Genomic DNA, 20,434 nt, shown 5'->3' with positions numbered 1-20,434 from the left:
CCGGCCGGGGCCATTGGAGCCCCATTGCTGCTGTTTCCACGAAAGGGTCCTGGGGACCGAGCCATCCTTGAGAGGCTGCCTCGCTTGCCCGCTGCTGCCTTTTGGCCGAAGGAGCCGAGAGCAGGCGGGCAAGCGCGCCAAGGAGGGAGCCGTGACCTCTCTCTTGAACCTTGCGCCGGAGTCAAGCGTCCGGCTTTTGCCGGGCGGGAAAGGGCAGCCGCAAGCCTGGGAGAAGGGCGCCGGCAGCCGAGCTGCTGGGATCAGCTGTGGCTTCCGAGGAGCGCGGAGGGAGACTCGAGGCAGCGAGCGAATGGGGCTCGGGGTGGGAGGATGAAAAAGAGGGAAACTTTGTGTGAGCTTCTGCGCCAGTTTGGGAAGACTGGGGAGCCGGATTGCACCCAGGTCATCAGGATCCCGTTGCCTGGAGATCAGGGACTCGCGGGTGTACCTACCTGCACCAAAATGGCAGGTTCCGAAGGAAGAGCCCTGTCGCCAGAAATAAATGCAAAAGCCCACAGTCCAGAACAGCAATCGGTGTGGAGGAGATTCGCAACTCCACACGTAAGCATGCATTGGAAATGCATTGGGAGGGGGAAGCTACTCATTTGTCACAGTTTGGCCGCACAAGGATTACTAATGTGGTTTGGAGTAATCAGTCTTCATTGCTGTTTACTTATTTCGCTGCATAGCATGGCCGGGAGCTGATTTCTCCTTGCAGTGTACTGATGTATCCACAGCAGTGGTAGAGGAACTGTGGATTACTTTTCGCCCATCGTCACGTCCTCCATCAAGCATCTGCTAGAAAAATAAGCCCTCGCAGGGTGAGAAAAGGCTTGCACGTGTACAGAACCAGAATCAAAGCTGATTTGAAAGCTCTTGTGCTTCTGATCCCAGTCTGTATTGCATTGCGCTGCTATGGTGAAGCTTCTGGTGCCAATTGGCTGAGCTGGTGTGATGCCATGGAATAGCTAAACCCGTTCCCAAACTGTCAGAATGTTTGCAGTCTGGTTCCCGTGAGAAAAGAGAAAGCTGGCAGTTTGGCTGAAATTAAACCCTAATAGAGACCTTAGGAAAGGAAGAGCATGCCAAAAAGCAGGGGGAAGGAATCTGAAACCCTCCTGATGTTGCTGTGCTACAACTCCCTTCAATCCCTGATGATCACTTTAACTGGGGAAGATAGGAGTTGAATTCCAGTAATACCTGGAGGGCCACAGGTTCCCCAACCCTGTACGGAGAAATGGAAAACTCACTTGGATAAGACCCCCAAGATACAGAAACTGAGGAGTGGAGAACCCAGAGTCAAGGAAAGGGCAGGTAGAGGAGACAGCCCTGGGGTGGGGGGAAGTATTGGGGACTAGAAACTGTTTGGGACTGGAGACTATTGTGGATATAGGGCTGCCAGATCTATAGCCTTAGAGAGACTATACCTTTAAGAATTTCATATAAGGGGGAATTTGTTACCTTGGTTTAATTTAGTTAAACTAGCCACTTCATTCCTTCCCTGTAGGCTTCTAATTTGATACTACTGTTGTTTGTAGTGGGAGCATGGTATATCACTAAAGACAGCTAATTGTCTGGTTGTTAGTCAAATTTCTCCCCCACCTTTCCTTCAAAGAAGAATATTATTATTCTTCATTGTATTGAGAATAACCCTGTAAGGTAGGCTAAACTGAGAGATAGTGACTGGCCCAAGCTCACTCACTGAGCTTAATGACTGAGTGGGGATTTAAATATCCTTCCAGTCTAATAACCACTATACCATACTTTTCCCATTTAGCATCTGTTACATTATCACTGTCATCCTTGATGCTGCAACTGAGGAATACTGTTGCACTCTTCACTGCTATAATTAAGTTACAAGGCAGAATTACTGAAGTTGCATTTATTTTAAAAACTTAACAAAATAAATGAAGTTTTGTATTGTAAACCTACTGTTACACTGGGGATAAAAAAAAAATGGTTAAATGATAAAATCTTTTAAATACTTTAAAAGATTGACATAGTTCCTAATAGGCATTTGGCCTATTGTGCTTACTTGAAATATAGGGGTATTGTGCTTACCTGAAACAGGTAAGAATAATAATTTGCTTTCTTATTTGCTGTTTAACACTACTTAATGCATTCTACTGAATTAAATCAAATAAATTCCATCCACATGGTTTCAGAGTCTTTAAAGCATTTCATTTTTTTTAATCTTGATCTGTATGGATTAAGCTTCCTAAAGAATTTTAAAGTCTTGTACTTGATTTGGGAATGATTAAAGCCAGTGTCTTCATTATAATTGTATGCTCTGTAGAGGATTACAACAGACTCTAAAAACAAGACAGAAAGGTTCCAGCTGTACATTCAATGTAAAAAAGATATGTTCAGTCTCCATTTAAAATTTAGACAGTCTCTACTTTGTTGGATTCTGATGAAGAGCAGAGGAATTTATAATATGATGTCCATAATTACATTGCCTAAAATTGATTTCTGAACTGTGTGTTTTATGGCACACAAATCAAACAAAGGAGAGCTTAGATAAAGTGTTAGATAAAGAAAAGGGAGAGCATTGGTTAGGAGGAAGAATGTGTGTTTTCTTCTTTTTAGAAGCTCAGTGTGTAATCTGCAGCTCCACCTCTGTGGTGACCACATTAAGCAGGATAAATATTTCCTGGCAAAAGGCTGAACAGATGGCAATCCATTAGGAAGCACAGCTTTTCAAAGGAAAGTATCACACAACCATGACCCTTATTTATTTCTAAAGGCTAGCAAACTAAAGTTAGATTTAATTACACTTCTGTCGTTTTACACATAGGTTGCAGGTGGAACTTGCATAAGAGTGTATAGAAAAGGTACAGAAATGCCTTTGCTTGGGGTCCCAGTTGGCAAGGCAAGTTATACATAAAACAATGAAAATATTGTTTGGAGGTGGGAGGTAGTATCACCAGTTACATAAATCTGAGAACATACTTGAAAACTCTCACTATTAATAAACTTCAGCATGATAGCTGTATAGGTGAGTCAAAATTTAATTAATACTGATGTTTTACTAAAACAGTCTGAACTTTCCAATGTTTTGAATTTTGCAAATGAAAATGACATTAAATAACATTTAGTAGCAGTGATGATCTGCATGTTTACATAAATGCATAAACAGGCCCTAGTGTTGCCATGCTAATACTCACAGTTTTGACATTGTAGCATACAGTGCTACTTAGGGTAAATAGTAGTTCCCAGACAAACAGCAAGGAAATAGCAAGAAGGTAGAGGCATGCTTCTTAGATTTATACTATCTATTCATATGAAGTATAAAAAACAACAACATTAGCTGCATTAGTAGTAAGGGTGACAACTTTGGCATGCCTTCACCTCAGAAAAAATGCCTACTAAATGCTGATGTGGAGGGGAACCAAAATTGCTTTCTTTTCAGCATTTAAGGTGGCCGGACTGGGGAACTTCTGGTCCTCTGGACGTTGCTGGACTACAGTTCCCATCATCCCTAATGATTGGCCATGCTGGTTGGAACTGATGGGTGTTGGAATCCAACAATGTATGAGGGAGCAGCCACAGATTCCTCATCACAATAATAGAGTAAAAAGTGCAGCCACATATTGGATATGACTGCTTCTGCTATACAGGTGTCCGTCCAGTATCTTTCAAGTACTGGAGTCCTGCAAAAATACCAGATATACCGCTGGTCCACATGGCACAGGATAGAGAGGAGACAGTGAGCAACTGAGAAAAGGTTCTAGCACCAAGGTGATCTCCTTCCCATTCTTCATGCTTCAGCCCAGTTCTCAACTCTACCACTGGGTGTGTATTTATCCTGCATTCCAACTGATGTCTGCATAGGGAAATCTACAGGACAGGGGTAAATATGTTGCCATTTACTCAATCATGCAACAGAGGAGTTGAAAACAGCTCTACCTCCAGTGCTGCTTGATTCCGGGTTCTATTCTTGCACAGGCATAAATACCAGGGGTGGTGGTTTGGACAGCAGTTGGAGAAGAATCCCTTGTATTTACCAATATGCTCCCTGTAGGGCTTCCCAGTGTACGGTGGGGTAGTATCTGCATTTGAGGATTGTGGCAACAGGGACCTCCTTTATGCAAAACAGTATACTTAGCTATGTCATCTCTTGAATAAAACTGCTTTGATTTTTCTGATTACCATTGAATGAATGATGGCTGTTTTGCTGTCATGGCTTTACACTGGCAGGAGTGGCAGGATTTTGTCTTGAGTTAGGATAAGATCTGGACAAAGGGGGTCACTCTTCCGATCCTGCCCTCAGATCCACCCATTTCTTGGCTTTTCAGTGGCCATCGTAATAATTACACTGGCTGAAACACAGTCACTCTGCCATTGTAACCTGTAGCTAATACCAAGTAAGCATGTGCAAGATTGCAGTCTCAATTGCCTGTGCCAGAGTAAATCCCATTGAAATCAATGGGGCGAACTTTGGGGCAGCCAGATAATGCATAGAATTTCTCGCTTAGTTGCAACTCTGTCCTCTGCTAATTTGAGTATAGGAGTGCAGACAGTGTAAAATATTACCAGTCACTAAGATTCCTTTTTCTTGTACTATAGCAAGATAAAATCATGCCTTATTTTTTCATGAACACAAGAGTGACAATTAGATACATATCCTGCACAAAACATCATAAAGCAATTCAAACCTAAAAAGCCTTTCCCCCCCACTGTTGTAAATCCCTGAATGCTAATTTAATGGTGGTAGATTACTTGAATCTCAAACACAGGAATTACTACTGCCAGCATATGTCTTCTCTACCTGCAAAACTGTCTTGCAGAACTTCTCTGTTGGGTAGAATACATTTCTGAAATAATGAAAAATTTTAATCACTTTATAGTTTAATCTCACAGGCATTGCTGTTTAGCTTGCATGGAGCTGTGCTGGCAGAACAAGGCACGTGCTGCAGTGCAACTAACCAGGAGATTGAATTGCAGATGTTCCAGGGTTTACGGGATTTGGGAGGCAAAAGATCATGTGGCACATAGTGGGTAAGGCTGAATGGTGCAGCATAGTAAGGGAGAAACTGAGAATGGAGAGAGGCATAGCAGAGTGAAAGGAGAGAAGTGAAACATATAATTAGCCACTAGCCACTGCCAGTAAATTCATTAAGTGCCAATACATGATGAATTCATTATGAGAGGCAAAATTTAGTATCCTAAAATGTACATATGGGCACTACTGATTTGAAAACGCCCGTCGAGTGTTTGGTAGTTGGCTGAACCTAGTATGAAATATATTGAGACCTTTCAGGAGAACAATTAAGTAGGCCAGTTTTTCAGGCAAATCTGAAGGCAGTTAATGTGAGAGCAAGGTAATAATCTCAGAACTGCAACACCCAAAAGGACTTGAAACAGTTGTTGATATGTGGTGAGCGGGGTGGTGGGGGGAAGAGGAGGCAAAGAGAAAGGATGACTACCTGAATCTTAACAGCTTCATATGTAGGCTTGCTCCCTAAGGTGATATTATGCTTCCGAGGTTGGAGATAGACTTTTATCAGCAGTTAGATGAGGCTTGTGATGAAGGTACCAAGGGATCCTCCTGTGCCAGGAGAGGCTGTTGAATAGCTTTGCAGTTGTTGTCTGCATTGGTTGCTGAAAGGAGGGAGAGAGGCTAATGCAGGTGGAATAGAGGCAGATTGCATATGTTCCTTCAGTAATAATATATGAATCGACTTTTAAGTTACCTAGATGAAACATCCAATATCGCATTATGGATGGCTTGGGATAGCACCCTATATATAGCCTGCTACTTTCAGCAAATTGCAGAGCTGGTCTTTTCCTTACTTGCATTAAGACATCATTAATGTCCCTTTGATACATAGAACATACAGTTCCTCTTGTTGCCACAGATACACATGCAGCTACGTTGTCCATTAATCTTTCATCAAAGCTGTTAGCTGTAAACAAGGCAAATGGGAGACTGAGGTGGGTTTACTCTAAATCCATCCAGAAATTAATACATGGGAGTATGGCATCAAAATAATGCAAACTTGTCGGCAATGATTCATCTTGCTCTCAAATCTGTCCTAAGATATTTGAAAGGCTTTTCACTACAAAGTTCGCAAAGCTCAACCTCATTTTCTTCCTCTGTCTAAATGCAAATAACTTGTGAATGGGTTGGATATGTCGAAACATAGAGATAAAGAATAAAGAAAGAGACCTGAATAGAGTATAAAATGATCCCTGGATATGAACATTCAAAACAGGATAATGACAGAATCCTATAATCGCAACCCACAAGCTAGAATATGGTTGTCATACTATAATTCTTAATTTTTCCATTTTATTTCCTATTTCCTCCCTTTTCATTGGTTATTTGCTTGCTTTTAAGCCATGAATATTTTTATTCAAGTACAGACATGAATTTATGGATTTTTTACTCAGTTTAGGCAAGCAGTAATTCTGTAGAAAAAGTATTAAAAAGCTCTGGCCATTTCATTGTATGGAATAAACGCAAACTATAATGTTGATTGTCTAAGTCTTGTTTATTAGAGCAGTGGCCATGGTGACTCAGACAAGTTGTCTTTGATCCCCTGGGGTGAACTGCAATTGCAGGGTGGGGGCAAGCGAGAGAGAAGAGAATGGAGGCAAGGAATTACTTACTGGCCAATTTCAAATTAAGAGGACAAAACCTGTAGATTTTTAAAGACAAGTTGATCTGTCCTGGTGTGCCTGCTGGGTTTACTTTTTGCAGGAGAGTGTAGTTCTGACTGGGGTGGGGGAGGGGGAGGCGCTGGCCTTGCCAGCCATTAACAGGACTCCAAAGCTTTCAAATGTTGTGCTATGCCCACCCACCCCAGCCCAACAAGGAGCAGATGCCAGCCCTCAGCCTTTTTGGTCACAGGCCTTTCCAGAGCAGGGCTCCATATCAAGGACTCTGCATGACAAAGAGGGGAGGGGAAGTGTGAGCCCCCAACCAATCACAACAGCAATAGCAAGCACAGGAGACAGAGTCAACTCAAGGTTTGCCCAGCAAGTACATAGGCAGAAGAACTTCCAAAAATACTAGGATATGATGCAAGTGGTGACACCAACAGAAGAGGGTTTTATCACATGGTGGTGGATGCTCCCTGGGTGGTGGTTAGACTGGCCTTTTTATACCCTGGGACAGAAGCAAGAGGTGAAGTGACCTGGGGCAGGGTGGGCTCTCTGGCTGCCCAGTGCCAGCTGCAAACTCCAACAGTGACTGAAGCCAGAGCAGGCACCAGTGTTCTTTTTCCAGAGAAGCTGCAGGAGTCTAGCTTCCAGCCTGTGTACAGAGTAGGGGCCAGAGAGGTGCTCTTCAATTGTATTTTGGAATCAAGGGAGACTAGGGGAGAGGGAGCCAGCTGGCTGCTCAGAGCTAGCATCTTGTCTCATAGATTCCACTCCTACCAATTACCTCACCCATTTGATCACATTGTGGTCACTGTAGTTCAGCTTTGGCTCAAAAACTTTCAGGTAGTGTACCTTCAGCAAGGTAGATTCTCAAAAATCCCATACTCTGAAAGATACTGCCCTCGTGGCACAAAACAGGTCGAATACATCGCCCACATTTTATTTAATTGCCTATTTTATGCAGGAATATATGATAAGTATTTGACCCCCTTACTGAAGAGGAGATTTATCTCACAGACTCTTCCAGAGTGTCTTATCTGCTGAACGATTGTAGCAATGATATTGTGGAGAATGTGGCAAGATTTTTGAGTGACGCTATGAAATTACGTCACCATAGGTCCTAAGAGCCATCTTTGCACCTCATGGTGTCCTGATAGTTTTATCCTAAAGTATCTCCTGCTATGTTTCGTTAACTGTGTTGTGTTCTGATCCATGTATATCCACACACTTTTTATGCCAATAAAGGAGATTGATTGCATAATTTCTCATCCCAGCAAAGCCATAGTCTTATCAGCATTTAATCTTCATTACATCACACTCTGTAGAACAGCCAGGAATCTCTGTCTTGTTCAATGCAAGTTTATTTCCATATTTGTAAAGAGGGACTGTTGGTTTGAATTAGTGTTGTTCTGAACCCTGTTCACCAGTAACTGAAAAGTTTTATTTCAGTGCAAAAGATGCTTCTATTTGCTTGTCTCTTTCTTGTGGCACTTTTCTTTAAAAATTCAGTGAATGCAGGGTTGAGCTTACCTTATCATTGCATGGGGATTAAACATTAAAATAAAGATTAAACATCCATCCAGTGCTCTTGAACCTTCTGGGCTGCATGCATATCTTGATCTGGAAGAAAAAAACCCATAGGAGAATTTACTTCACTGTGCCTTATTCTGAGCTTTAACTGAGGCACAGAAAGTTAAGGAGGCTGGCTGCCAATCTGAGAGATTGAAGAAGAAGAGAAGAAGAGTTTGGATTTGATATCCCGCTTTATCACTACCCAAAGGAGTCTCAAAGCGGCTAACAATCTCCTTTCCCTTCCTCCCCCACAACAAACACTCTGTGAGGTGAGTGGGGCTGAGAGACTTCAAAGAAGTGTGACTGGCGCAAGGTCACCCAGCAGCTGCATGTGGAGGAGCAGGGACGCGAACCCGGTTCCCCAGATTACGATACTACCGCTCTTACCCACCACACCACACTGGCTCTCTGATTGACACAGTCACTGATTTTATTTTTAAATCTAGACTTTTAAAAAAAACATAAAAATATTTCATGTAAAAAACAACAGCTGTTGGGTTCATAATAGGTAGCTCTCCCACCTCCCTGTGGTTACATGGAAGCTCAGCTGAAGGCATCATGGGATTTCCAGGAAAAATGAACACCCAGGAAGGCTGGAGAGATTATTTTTGGAACAAAAGAAAGGGTGTTCAAAGGTAGCTCATGCCCACCTTAGCAGCCATTCATCACAACAAAACCCCACGAGAATGTACCTCCCCACCCACCAGAATTTCACAAAAATCTTATTTCTATTTCAATTTTTGGTTACAATTTTTCTCATCAAAAATAGATGGGAAATGGGGGGGGGGATAGGAGAGATTTTTGGCACAGCACTTGTTTTAACACTTCATTACAGCTATTCCCAGGTTTTAGCATAGTGTGTGCTCTCGTGTGGATGTGTTGTGTAGCCTGGATGCTATACAAACCTCCTGCCACACCGAAAGGCATGCATGATTATTATTATTATCACATCTTATCTGAACTGTATGACCCTCAAATCAAGTTACTGTGTGTTTATGTAAGAACTCAAATGTTAGCATTGTATACATTAATATTTGCTAAATTATCCATCGCAGAACTCTGGTTATAGCACAGACATTATGTTATACATTACTAGAAATAGGAAGGCCTGGGGGAAAACCCACAGAAAAATATGGGGAGGGGGGAGGGGTCCTCTCACCCATTTTTTTCCATTTCCCCCCAATTTTTAAAGAAAGAAATAAGGGGGAAAATGGAGTAAAACTGGGTCCCACCTGTTTTTCCCCTCAAGCCTTCACATCTCTAGACCAAACAGGAGAAAATGATACTGTCTTTAAAGCTGTAGTTTTCCCTTATCCCATCAGTCAATCAAAATTAATAAATCAGGACCAGGCCATCACATTATACATGCAGCTCACAAAATAGCAAGACAAGGAGGCAGCAAGCAACTTTTTATCATGCAAACATGGGGCGCCTGCTGATAAACAGCTCTTCGTCCCATTATTGTGGTCATTGCATTTCTGTCCCTCTGGGCAGTGGACAGAAGGTTGATCTGCTTTGGCAGGTCTTGTCACCAGAATGAGTGAGGAACTGGGTCAGAGCCATCATCTCTTCCCTCCATTAGTGTTGCCGAAGTTGAGCCATCCGTGGGCCATGCATTAGGTGATGAGATCCTTGCATTCAGCCTAGTGCTCTGCATTAGGATCGAAAGAGGACCATTATTAATGCTAATAGCCTTGAAAGGTATCCAAACCAACCTAGGAATAACAAAATGACCAGGTCTGCCAGGTTCAATCCTGGGAGTTAGGAGGGACCTTGGAGGTCATTTGAGCCACTCTTTCCCAAACCTGGGTCTCCAGCTGTTTTCGAAGCACATTATCCCTCGCTAGCAGGACCAGTGGTCAGGGATGAAGGGAACTGTAGTCCAAAAACAGCTGGAGGCCCAAGTTTGGGAAATCCTGATCTAGTCCAACCCCACTTCAATGCAAAATGTACAAATGCAGGATGCAACTACAGCACCCTTAGCAGATGGCCATTGGACCACTGGTGGTTTGAATACCACCAGCAAAGGAGAGCCCACCACCTTCTGAGAGGTAATATGTTCCACTGTTGAACAATCCAATGCATTCCATTATCCTGGTAGTCCAGTCCCCACAATTGAATACTCTACTGCTATTTTGTTGTTGTTTGAGGGTGTCCCCCCCCCTCTTTTTTACTAAGACTGCCAAAATGAGGGAGACGTGTATGTCAGGCATGTAGGAGCTTGGTGCATTGTGCCAGCTTGTGCGTTGTGTCGTAAGATTTGCCCATGTGGGCTTACCTGATTAACTAGATGATTGACTGTAGGAAAAACTTTCAAAACCCCTCGGGCAATATTTGCTCTTTTCCAATGCCTGCATGTATGGCTGCCTAGGATTGCAGCCTAAAGCGATAGTCATATTTTTTTTAAGTCAGTGAAAACGCAGATCTGAACTTGAACAGCCCGGGGGGGGGGGGGGAGGGAATGTGGGGTGGCAAAATCTCACTGTCCAATTTGAAAATTATAGCATATGCTCCTTGGTGTAGCTGGAACAGCAGTAATACAAGTCAAAATGTGACCTTCCCTGACCTTTTGCCTTATTTTTATCTGTTCAGATGTTGCCAGAGCAATTGAACTGCTGGAGAAACTACAAGAAGCTGGAGAAGTACCAGGACACAAGCTGCAGTCACTTAAAAAAGTACTGCAGAGCGAGTTTTGTACAGCTATCAGAGAGGTATGGTAATGAATCGCTGGCTGTATTTATTAATGGGGAGACTCACAATGTGCACGAGCCACTGCACATTATGCTGTATTATGCAAATAAGTGAAAATCGTTCTATTGCATTTCCATAAGAGTCAGCGGCATGTGTCCAGAGACTTACTGCCTCCATAAAAAAAATGAACGTTTGTAATAACTCAGGAACCGCGTGAGGTCCAATCATCTGTGTTGAACAAGAGAGACCGGGGTCTTAAGGCACACAGCAGATTCTTAATAAATATGTTCCATTGGGGTAGTAATTTCTATCGCACATAACATAAGGAGATCTTTGTGAGGTGAGCTAATTTATAAATCTGCTATCTGATTAAAGAAATATTTGTTTGATTTATGGGCACAATGCCATGCATGGCTACCAGGAAGTGATGTACACCACGTTCAGTGGCACTCTCTCACAGGTAGGAGTTTTGATTAATCAATTTAAACCTGCATATTTTTTTCCCCTGTAAACAAACAATAATTTTTAAAGGAAAAGTCCAGTTTTATAAATAGTTAACAGTAAGCACCATCTTAGAAGAGGCAAGTGCCTTCTTTAGTTTTTTTTTAAGTACTTATTTTTCAAATAATCATTTCTATTATTTTTTTAAAATCTTCTGACTAATTATTCAGTAGCATCCTTCCATGGACAAATTTTAAATTGGCTAATAAACCTTCAACTTACTTACCATAACTGATTAATTGCAGCCCTATAGATTTACCACTTTGTGATCTGTGGCAGGAAGGAAGGCACTATAGACATCTTCACAACATTGCTGTTACTCATTAGAAAACCATTTATGTTTTCCCTTCTTAATTCCATTAACATGTTCATGTCAGTTTTATAGGTGTTTGGAAGGAAGAGAGCAATTGATCTGCTTCATAATTTTTAATTACAATAAAGCCTAGAGCCACCTAAACATTAGATGGTCAGCTAAAATAGCCTTAAAGTTGCTGTGCCAGGAGTGTGTTGCCAAACACGCTTTGGAAATAGCAATTTGTACCTGAAAATTAGCAAGTGCCTCCATTTTCTTCCTTGGTCTCTATGGACTGCCTGCCACTATTCTGATTTATTTATTATCTGAGCAATAGCAGCAGCAGCAACAACACTAAGGTTCCTAGGCAATGACAGTACATAGAATGAAACAATGTTTTTAAATGAAGAAATATTTTGATGGCTAGCAGAAACAGCAAACACAGTGTACAGTAGTTTAATGTGCAATGTTTTTAAATTATTTTAAAGAGAACGTTGCTCTTTTGCAAAAGTTTGGTGCTGTCTTTGATTTGCAGTAGCTATCATGATGAAGGCCTTTAATTTGACCAACTAAAAGCTTCTAACTGATGACAGGCTGTATTGTAGCTTTGTCTTTATGTGGTATAGATTTGCCTTTCTGTAATACTACTAGGAATGTCGATTACATTTATATTCATCTGTGAAGAGTGTTTTGAACAGCAGCCAACATGCAGTCCTTTGTAACAGGTGCAAAATTCAGGAAAGCAGAAAATTACTTAGACTGTGATTCACTATCGGTTGAATGAACTAAAAGCTATCTAGCTGGACTTTGACAAGACAGTGAATAGCCCACAAAAGCTCTTATGGGCTATTGTTTAGTGACAGCTGACCTCCACACCCCCATTAATAGCAAGAAAATTAAGTTCAGTTTCACAGTGCAATCCTACATATGTCTACTCAGAAGTAAGTGTAATTGAGTTCAATTATGTTTCCTTCCATGTAATTAGGTATAAGGCAGCAGCCTAAAGAGAATATAATTATATGTTTAACCAGTTATTGCTGAATTCTGAAGAAATAGATTGATATTTATGCCAAGTACCTAACATGATCCCTCTGGCTAGTCTTGTATGTCTACTGTACCAGAAACAGAGAAAATGAGCTCACAATCAGGAAACAGATGAACCTCTTAAGTGATTGCATAGCTACACTAAAGTATGCTCAGGTTATCAACTCTTGATTAGTTACGACTGCTGAGTGACTGTTACACCATGAGAAGATCTTGATTTTTCGAAACTCATTCACTCCTACCACAAGAAAATGACAAGGGGTCTGAAATAAGTCTGTGCACACTTTACCGTTTATTGTGGCTCCAGTGCGCTCCTGCCACTGGCTTTTGAATCTGTGTACATGTGATGCTACCCACAATGCAGAGCTCTTCTGTAATTTATGGAGAAAAACTGCTCCTGGGTGCATTTTCTCTTAAAGCAGCTTAAATCCTAAAGGAAATTTTACGGCACATCTACTTTGGAGTTAAGCTGAGGTATGTACATTTGAGGTAGCCATTGCACATAAATGGATGACAGCTTCAGAAATAGGAACTGGAGGTGAGGGGAGAGTACTGCCGGGGCAGGCAGACCCAACAGATAATGCACATTGGGTGTTGACATCCCCAGTCCCTCTCTGATGGGTACAACAACCTGCAAATACTACTTGAAATGGGGGTGGGGGTGTACAATGACCTTGCTGCGTTTTAAACTGTGAAGGTGTACATAGCCTAAGGCTGGAAAGAAACCACATGTTGAAAGAAAGGATGCTTTCACTTTCTTTAAATGTCTACGCTTACTGAGGCATTGATTGGTGCCTTGCAATGATCTCAGCCATGGTGGAGGAATATTTAGAAGGTAGCATCCCAAAATGTCCATTACTTGCTTTACAGATATCTGCCCCCACAAATCAGTGTGTTAAGAACACTGATTTTGTTATACAGTCAATATGTCTCATAAAATAGGCTTTGATTTATTTACAAGGGATGAAATTAAACAACCCATCCTGACCAGGGGTCGGCAACCTGTGGCCCATGGGCCACAAGCAGCCCAGTGGGGGTTATTTAAACAGCTCATGAGCTGCCTCTTAACCAAGTCGCCTGCTCGGTGAGTCCCCAAGTGCTGCGCTTTCCTCGGTGCTGGAAATCATGTCTGCGCAGACACAATCCAGCCCACAGAGCGATTTCCATGGGAGTGAACCGGCCCAGGTGAGGTAAACCTTGCTGACCCCTGCTCTACACACTCACAGCTAACAGCTTCATCGTGCTATCTCTTGAAATTTGTCCATCAGTGAACTATCACTATTTCAGTTTCCATTGTAAAAAAAAAAACAACCCTTCCAGTAGCACCTTAGAGACCAACTGTTTGTTCTTGGTATGAGCTTTTGTGTCCATGCACACCTCTTCAGATACACTGAAACAGAAGTCACCAGACCCTTATATATAGTGAGAGGGTGGGGAGGGGTATTGCTCAGAGGGGTGGTGGGAATGAGTGATTGGCTGATAGGTGTGGTAAACCTGTTTCCATTAGTAAGAAATAAAGATTTAGGCTGCAATCCTATGGTCCCTGGGTGGGTGTTTGGGGCACCATAGATTCATTGTGTCTCCCTCCCTGAGACATGATTCCAGAAAGGGAGGTTTGACCTTCTGTGACTCCTCCATGAAGCTATGAAAAGATCTGTAGTCGGTGCCTGTCCAATATCACAGAGGGCAAAATGACGGGGGGGGGGGGGCATTAGGAAAAGTGATGGATGCTTCCATTCCCATAACACCCCCCCCCCCTCAAATGAGGGATCAACCCGTTTTTTACACCAACCTATTTCCTTCTCATTGATTGCAACCAGAGGTTCAAAGAGGAAGATGGGGATGTTTGCAAAGCAGCTTTCATGCAGCCCTGCACTGCTTTTTGAACCTCTGGTTCAAAGCAGCCACATGTATGCCATGAAACCAAGTTAAGCCTCAGGCTTGCACACTCCCATCTGGCCAAGAGAAGGAGTTTGCCAGTGTTTACTTTCACTTTCCTGCTAATCTCAGTTTGTTGTGTGTGAACCAGAGATTATAGTCTATAATTAACTGCGTATCAAACACTGGTCATTTTCAAAAGCAAGCCGACTTCAAAACACAGTTGATAGATTATAAACCCGGATTCATACACAATGACAAGCCAATCAAAGTAAAGTGTTGCTGAATACTCACAAAGTCCTCAGCTAAGTGGGAGGACAGGGGACTGAGGAAGGAGCATGCAAGTCTGAGGCTTTTCTCAGACTCATTCCACCTCATGTATGTAGACCTAAAATGTGGTTTAGGTGAATGTGGCTTATATTTTGCATCTGAAGTTCAGAAGGGATCTGCTTCTCACAAGGGTTTAGGGAGAAGATATGTAACCTATTGCAAAAGATAAATTGGGAAAGCCTCAGCAATAACAGATGTCACCCAAGTATGAAATGTTATTTTTCTTTTCTTTTCTTTTGTGTTAATAATATAAATATTTTATATGTCTGTTGTCTTTGTCCACGAAGAGTCAGACACGACTAAACAACTAAACAACAACAACAAAATATAAATCTTGCTCAGCTAGGCTCGCTAATTTTGTCTAGAAATCTGATTAGATCCTGTGCCTGCTAAGCCCAAAAATATATCTGGTCTTGTATCACCAATGCATTTTAAGGGTCAGAGGTACATGTCATGCTTAATATCTTGCATGCAACGACATCTGGTTTTTTTATTGAATTAGCTTACAGCTGTGGGAAACTGATTGTTACTGGGATTGCAACATGGAGGGAGGGCAGATTTATTCCTTGCCTCCCTAAACCTCCCTCCACATGACTTTGTAAAAAAAACAAAAAACAGGTTCCATCTGCAACATTGGGTACTTTCTCCTCCCCATAGTTTCACAAGATACACTTTGACCCAGCAGACTTAAAAGAAAGAGGCTGAACTTGCTCAGTGGTGGCTGGGAAGTTACCCTTCCTCCCAGGCTGAAAATTCAATTGCATCTCTTACAGATCTTCTTGCTTGAGCATTGGGAGCATGGAAGGTGCCTTATTCCAAGTCAGATTATTGGGGCCATCTAGCTCAGCATTGCCTTCACTAGTAGCAGCTGCAGGATTTTGTTTGTGGGTCTCTCCCAGCCCTATCAGCAGATGTTTGGGGGTTGAACCTGAGATGTTCTGTATGCAAAACAAATGCTCTCCCACTGAGCTGTGTATCTTTCCCAAGGAAGGGGAAGTTGAGAAGAGACAGCCGACATAAACTGGGGGTGTTGCAGAATGGGCAACCATCACAATTGTGACCTGTCTTCCAAAGCAATAGAGAATACCCTTCTCTTGATAGAACCTGAATATTTGTAAGAGACTTGACTGGAAACAGGGATGGGGGTGGCAATAGAAAAATCTATGCTGTCCCCTTTGTGCATCATGGTTTTTGGCAGCTAAAATGCATGGTGTAAAAAGCCACACAAGCGGGTATTTCTGCATACATTTAGTATAATGATAACATTTGCTATAGCTCAAGTAGGGCACTAAATGTAATTTTTGCCAAATGACAAACTTAAGTATTTTCTTTCACAACCAGTGGCTCCCTGGCATTGCTGCCACAAAGCCCTGAATAGTATGAATCAGAACTTTTAGGTATGATTGCCTTTTTCATGCGTCAGATTGCTGTCATTAATTACAAGAGTCGGCTAGGCAACCCAAGATTTACTGAAGAAGAGGCTTTGTTAAGCCTATTTACGGCTGCTACATCCTGATGACTTCACTACAGGAGTTCTAAAACGACTGCTAGTGATACACAGTTTTGTGCTTCTTTCAGTGATGCTACAAATGTTAATACCTCAGAATCCAGAGTCACATGAAAGGACTGATGTGTAATCAGAGGTCCCCTACTGACTCTAAGATAAAAATCAGTTGCAGGGGAAGAAAATATTGGACCACCAGCAATGTACATACTTTCAGCTATGCCTGGTTGCTTAGATGACCCTCAGGAGGGGATGAGACAACTAACGGTTGGGGGGTAGGGATGAATACAGAAAGCTTGACTAGCAAATGGTAAGATATTGCTGTGCTGCTCTTGTCAGTCCCTTAAATTCTAAAGAACAACCCACATTTGGAGATGCTGATTCACTTCAGTTATTGCCACAATTATTTATAGTTATGTAAGGCATGTTTGTTATGTAAGATTTGTTTATGGACCTTGCCTACCTGTTTCCTTTGCTTGCAGGTTGTTGCAAATTTCTGCTTTGCCATGCAGTACTATAGTTAGTTCTACAAAATCCTAGACTTAAAGCACATAGTGCTATTCATCTTCATCCACTGTTGAGCAAAATTGCAGCTGACGGTGGAGATGGTCTGCAGTGCACTGTCATCCTACGTATTTATATTCCCCCTGTTAGCAAAGTCCCCTGGGAGACATCTCTTGAGAGAGAGAAAAAGCCTATTAAAAGTGACTGAGTGTTGCACAGAAGATGAGCAGTGGACATAGGCTGCAATCCTATACATGCTTACCTGAAAGCCAGCCTCACTGAACTCAATACGACTGACTTCTGAGTAGATAGGCATAGGATTGCATTGGTAGGCCATGTTCACATGTTGCAATAAGCCATAAACCATGGCTTGCTGTGAGAAAGTATGCTGCCGGGTTGCTCCTGCTTCCAGAGGCAGATTTAGGGCAGCATGACCAGTTCTGCTCCACTGGGCACTGAGCCCAAGGGGCACCACAGGGTGTCCCAACTATGATGCTGAGCAGAACGGAAGGTGAGGGGTGCTGAATTTTGGGCTCACACAGAGCACCACTGAAATTTGAAAGACCAAAAGTCTACCCCTGCTGCTTCACTCCTCCCATAGCACAAGCAGGAGCAACAAACCATAAACCTTGATATACCATGTTGTCCAAAGACCACATAACACTGGTCTTGAAAGACCTACAGTAGGTTTCCAAGCACAATTCATAGTGTTGGTGCTGACCTTTAAAGCCCTAAATGGCCTCGGCCCAGTAGACCTGAAGGAGCGTCTCCACACCCATCGTTCTGCCCAGACACTGAGGTCCACCACCGAGGGCCTTCTGGCGGTTCCCTCACTGCGGGAAGTGAAGTTACAGGGAACCAGGCAGAGGGGCTTCTCAGTGGTGGCTCCTGCCCTGTGGGATGCCCTCCCATCAGATGTCAAAGATATAAACAACTATCTAACATTTAGAAGTCATCTGTGGGCAGCCCTGTTTAGGGAAGTTTTTAATGACGGCGGGGTATAAATAATAAATTATCCAAACCAGGATCTTTGTTCTTCCCTAAAGAAACCATGATCAGAATCAGACGTTTGTTCTTGGGCTGCTGAGGGATTTCTTAGTGAAATGCTCCATTGCATCTCATTCAGCACCCTGTTCCTCCCTCCCTCCACAGCTCACAGTGAAGTCAGAAGTACAGATCTGGTATGGAAGCACACTGAGAAGGATGCAAGCAGGCAGATGTGCAAAGCAGAAATCCATATCAGTATCTTAAATCCTTGTATTTGGAAGCACTTCATCTCTCCTTTGTTCAAATGTGATGCTTTTTCAGGATATTTAATTCCAAATATAAGGTTTAAAATTAACTATAATTAATATTCATCCCTCCCCCAATATGGTAAAATAAGTCTAATTTCCTCTTCTTCACACTCTCAAAGAAACATTCCATTAGGTGACCTTTATATTTTTTCCATATACTCTTGTGGTATGTTTTGTAATTAAAAATGTCATAGCTCCACAGAGAGCTAAATGAGATTTAGTTCATTGCAGGTTTGGGATTGTTAATGAATCATCATCCCCACTGCATGAGGCAAAGCGACACATAGTTTTCTTGCATGGCACCCAATTGTTCTGACAGCTGGTGTAATGATGCAGATGTTTGTCTCCAAGGGAGGCCTGCTAACACTGTCCTGACAGAAGCGCATGACTTTTTTTTCAGATTAATAAAAGAGTATCATACCAAAGCTCTAACAGCTTTGGTAACAGACCAATTTTATTTTTATTCAAACCATCACATAAAGCTACTTCATACTCAGTCAGACAATGCAGACCAGTATGGTCTGTGCTGAATGGTAGCTCTCCAGAGTCTCAGGAGGTATTTTCCATAAGATACTATCAAATCCTTTCTTTATCAGGCAATAATCAGGGGTCTTCTGCATGAAAGGCAGGGACATTGCTAGGCCTTCAAAAGACTTGCGGCGCAGACCCAGAACACAAATTTGCACATTTTTATTTCTGTGTGTAATTGCAAATGTAGGTTGACTTTCAGAAAAGAAGCTGCTCTGAAAACAATGTAAAAATATGTGTTCCTTTTAAAGTTTAAAAAGGGGGGGACAAAGGACAAGAGATGTTGAGACTGTTATAAAAGACCCATAGCCAGTGGCGTAGTGTGGGTTGTCAGCACCCGGGGCAAGGCAAGTAATTTGCGCCCCCTAACCCGTGGATTTGCGCCCCCTAACCTGTGGATTTGCCCTAACCCCAGATGTTGCGCCCGGTGCGGCCGGCCCCCCCTGCACCCCCCACGCTACGCCACTGCCCATAGCTCCCTGATGTGGAGCACGTGCTGTTGGTGTAAAGCAGAGTTCCGTGCCCAGCGGAAGGATGAGGAGTACGTACTACATACTCTATATTGCTTTATTTACAGTTCAAAGCAGTTATATTACAGAAAAACATCTTGCCTCTGCAGGAGCAGAAAATGCATCCTCTCTCCTCGACAGCTTGGAGAGAATCACACAGTGAAAAACAGGAAACCAGTGTACGTCACATCCAGTCTCCCTTTCCCGTGAGAAACTCCAACAGTACAGACTGTGGAATGTAAACACCTGTCTCGTGACAAGCCCTTTCGCTGCACAGTGAAGGAAAGCAGAAACCAACATCCTCCCCCTTTCTGTGAACATCACTGGGCAGCGTGTTCGTACAATATCAGTACAAACCCAACTTCTGCACATAGGTACAGTGTTGATCCCTTGATACAATCTTGGACAATACATCAGCAGGAATTTCATTACCTGGCATATAGGACACCGTTACGAGTCCCTTCTGAATACATTCCCTAGCATGCTGCAACTTTAATTGCAAGTGCTTCGTGCTTTGCTTACAACCTTCAGACTTCAGCAAAGCCAAACATGCTTTGTTGTCCAGGTAAACCTGGATTGGACATTTGACAGGAATTTTCATATCTTTGCACAATTGTACCAACCATTCACAATCCTTAAGTGAATAAGACAGTGCATTCAGTTCAGCTTCACAAGTACTTAAGCTAACTGTTGTTTGCTTCTTGCATGACCAATCAAACAGACCCTGATTGTACATGTAGCAAACTCCAGACGTACTTTTCCTGTCTGTAGTGTCACTTCCAAAACTTGCATCTGCAAATATTTCAAGACCACCAGACTTCTGATTGTTAAATCTCAGTCTGTAATGCATAGTGCCTTTCAAATACCGCGCTATGCGTTTCAGAGCTTTCCAATCCTTGACACTAGGATTGTTGACTTGTCTGCTTAGCAAATTACAGCTAACAGCAATGTCTGGTCTTGAACATCTGGCAATGAAGTTTAGCTTGCCTAGCACACTTCTGTATAGTGTAGTGTCAGAAAATGTTTCTTCAGTGTCATCTACCTGATAACCTGTTGTCATCGGTGTGTCTACAGGGTTAGCATCCATCAGGTTTAGTTTGTTTAACACATCAGCAATTTTCCGTGACTGGTGTACTAGAATGTTACCATCTTGATCTCTCTCTATTTCTAGAGATAG

The 20,434-nt window shown here is 42.5% G+C and overlaps 1 protein-coding gene across 2 annotated transcripts in view; it reads left to right on the top strand.

The window, feature by feature from the left end:
* LIN7A (lin-7 cell polarity scaffold A) overlaps positions 1 to 20,434 on the top strand; it is a 41,814-nt gene that overhangs the window by 264 nt on the left and 21,116 nt on the right. For both annotated transcript variants that reach the window (XM_077934776.1, XM_028746755.2), the window contains exon 2: positions 10,774 to 10,892. In XM_077934776.1, coding sequence (XP_077790902.1) covers positions 10,774 to 10,892 — 119 coding nt within the window. The remainder of the gene's footprint in view (positions 1 to 10,773; positions 10,893 to 20,434) is intronic.

Source organism: Podarcis muralis, chromosome 10 (assembly GCF_964188315.1).
Source record: "Podarcis muralis chromosome 10, rPodMur119.hap1.1, whole genome shotgun sequence".
NCBI lineage: Eukaryota > Metazoa > Chordata > Lepidosauria > Squamata > Lacertidae > Podarcis > Podarcis muralis.
This window is presented reverse-complemented; position numbering and strand designations above follow the sequence as displayed.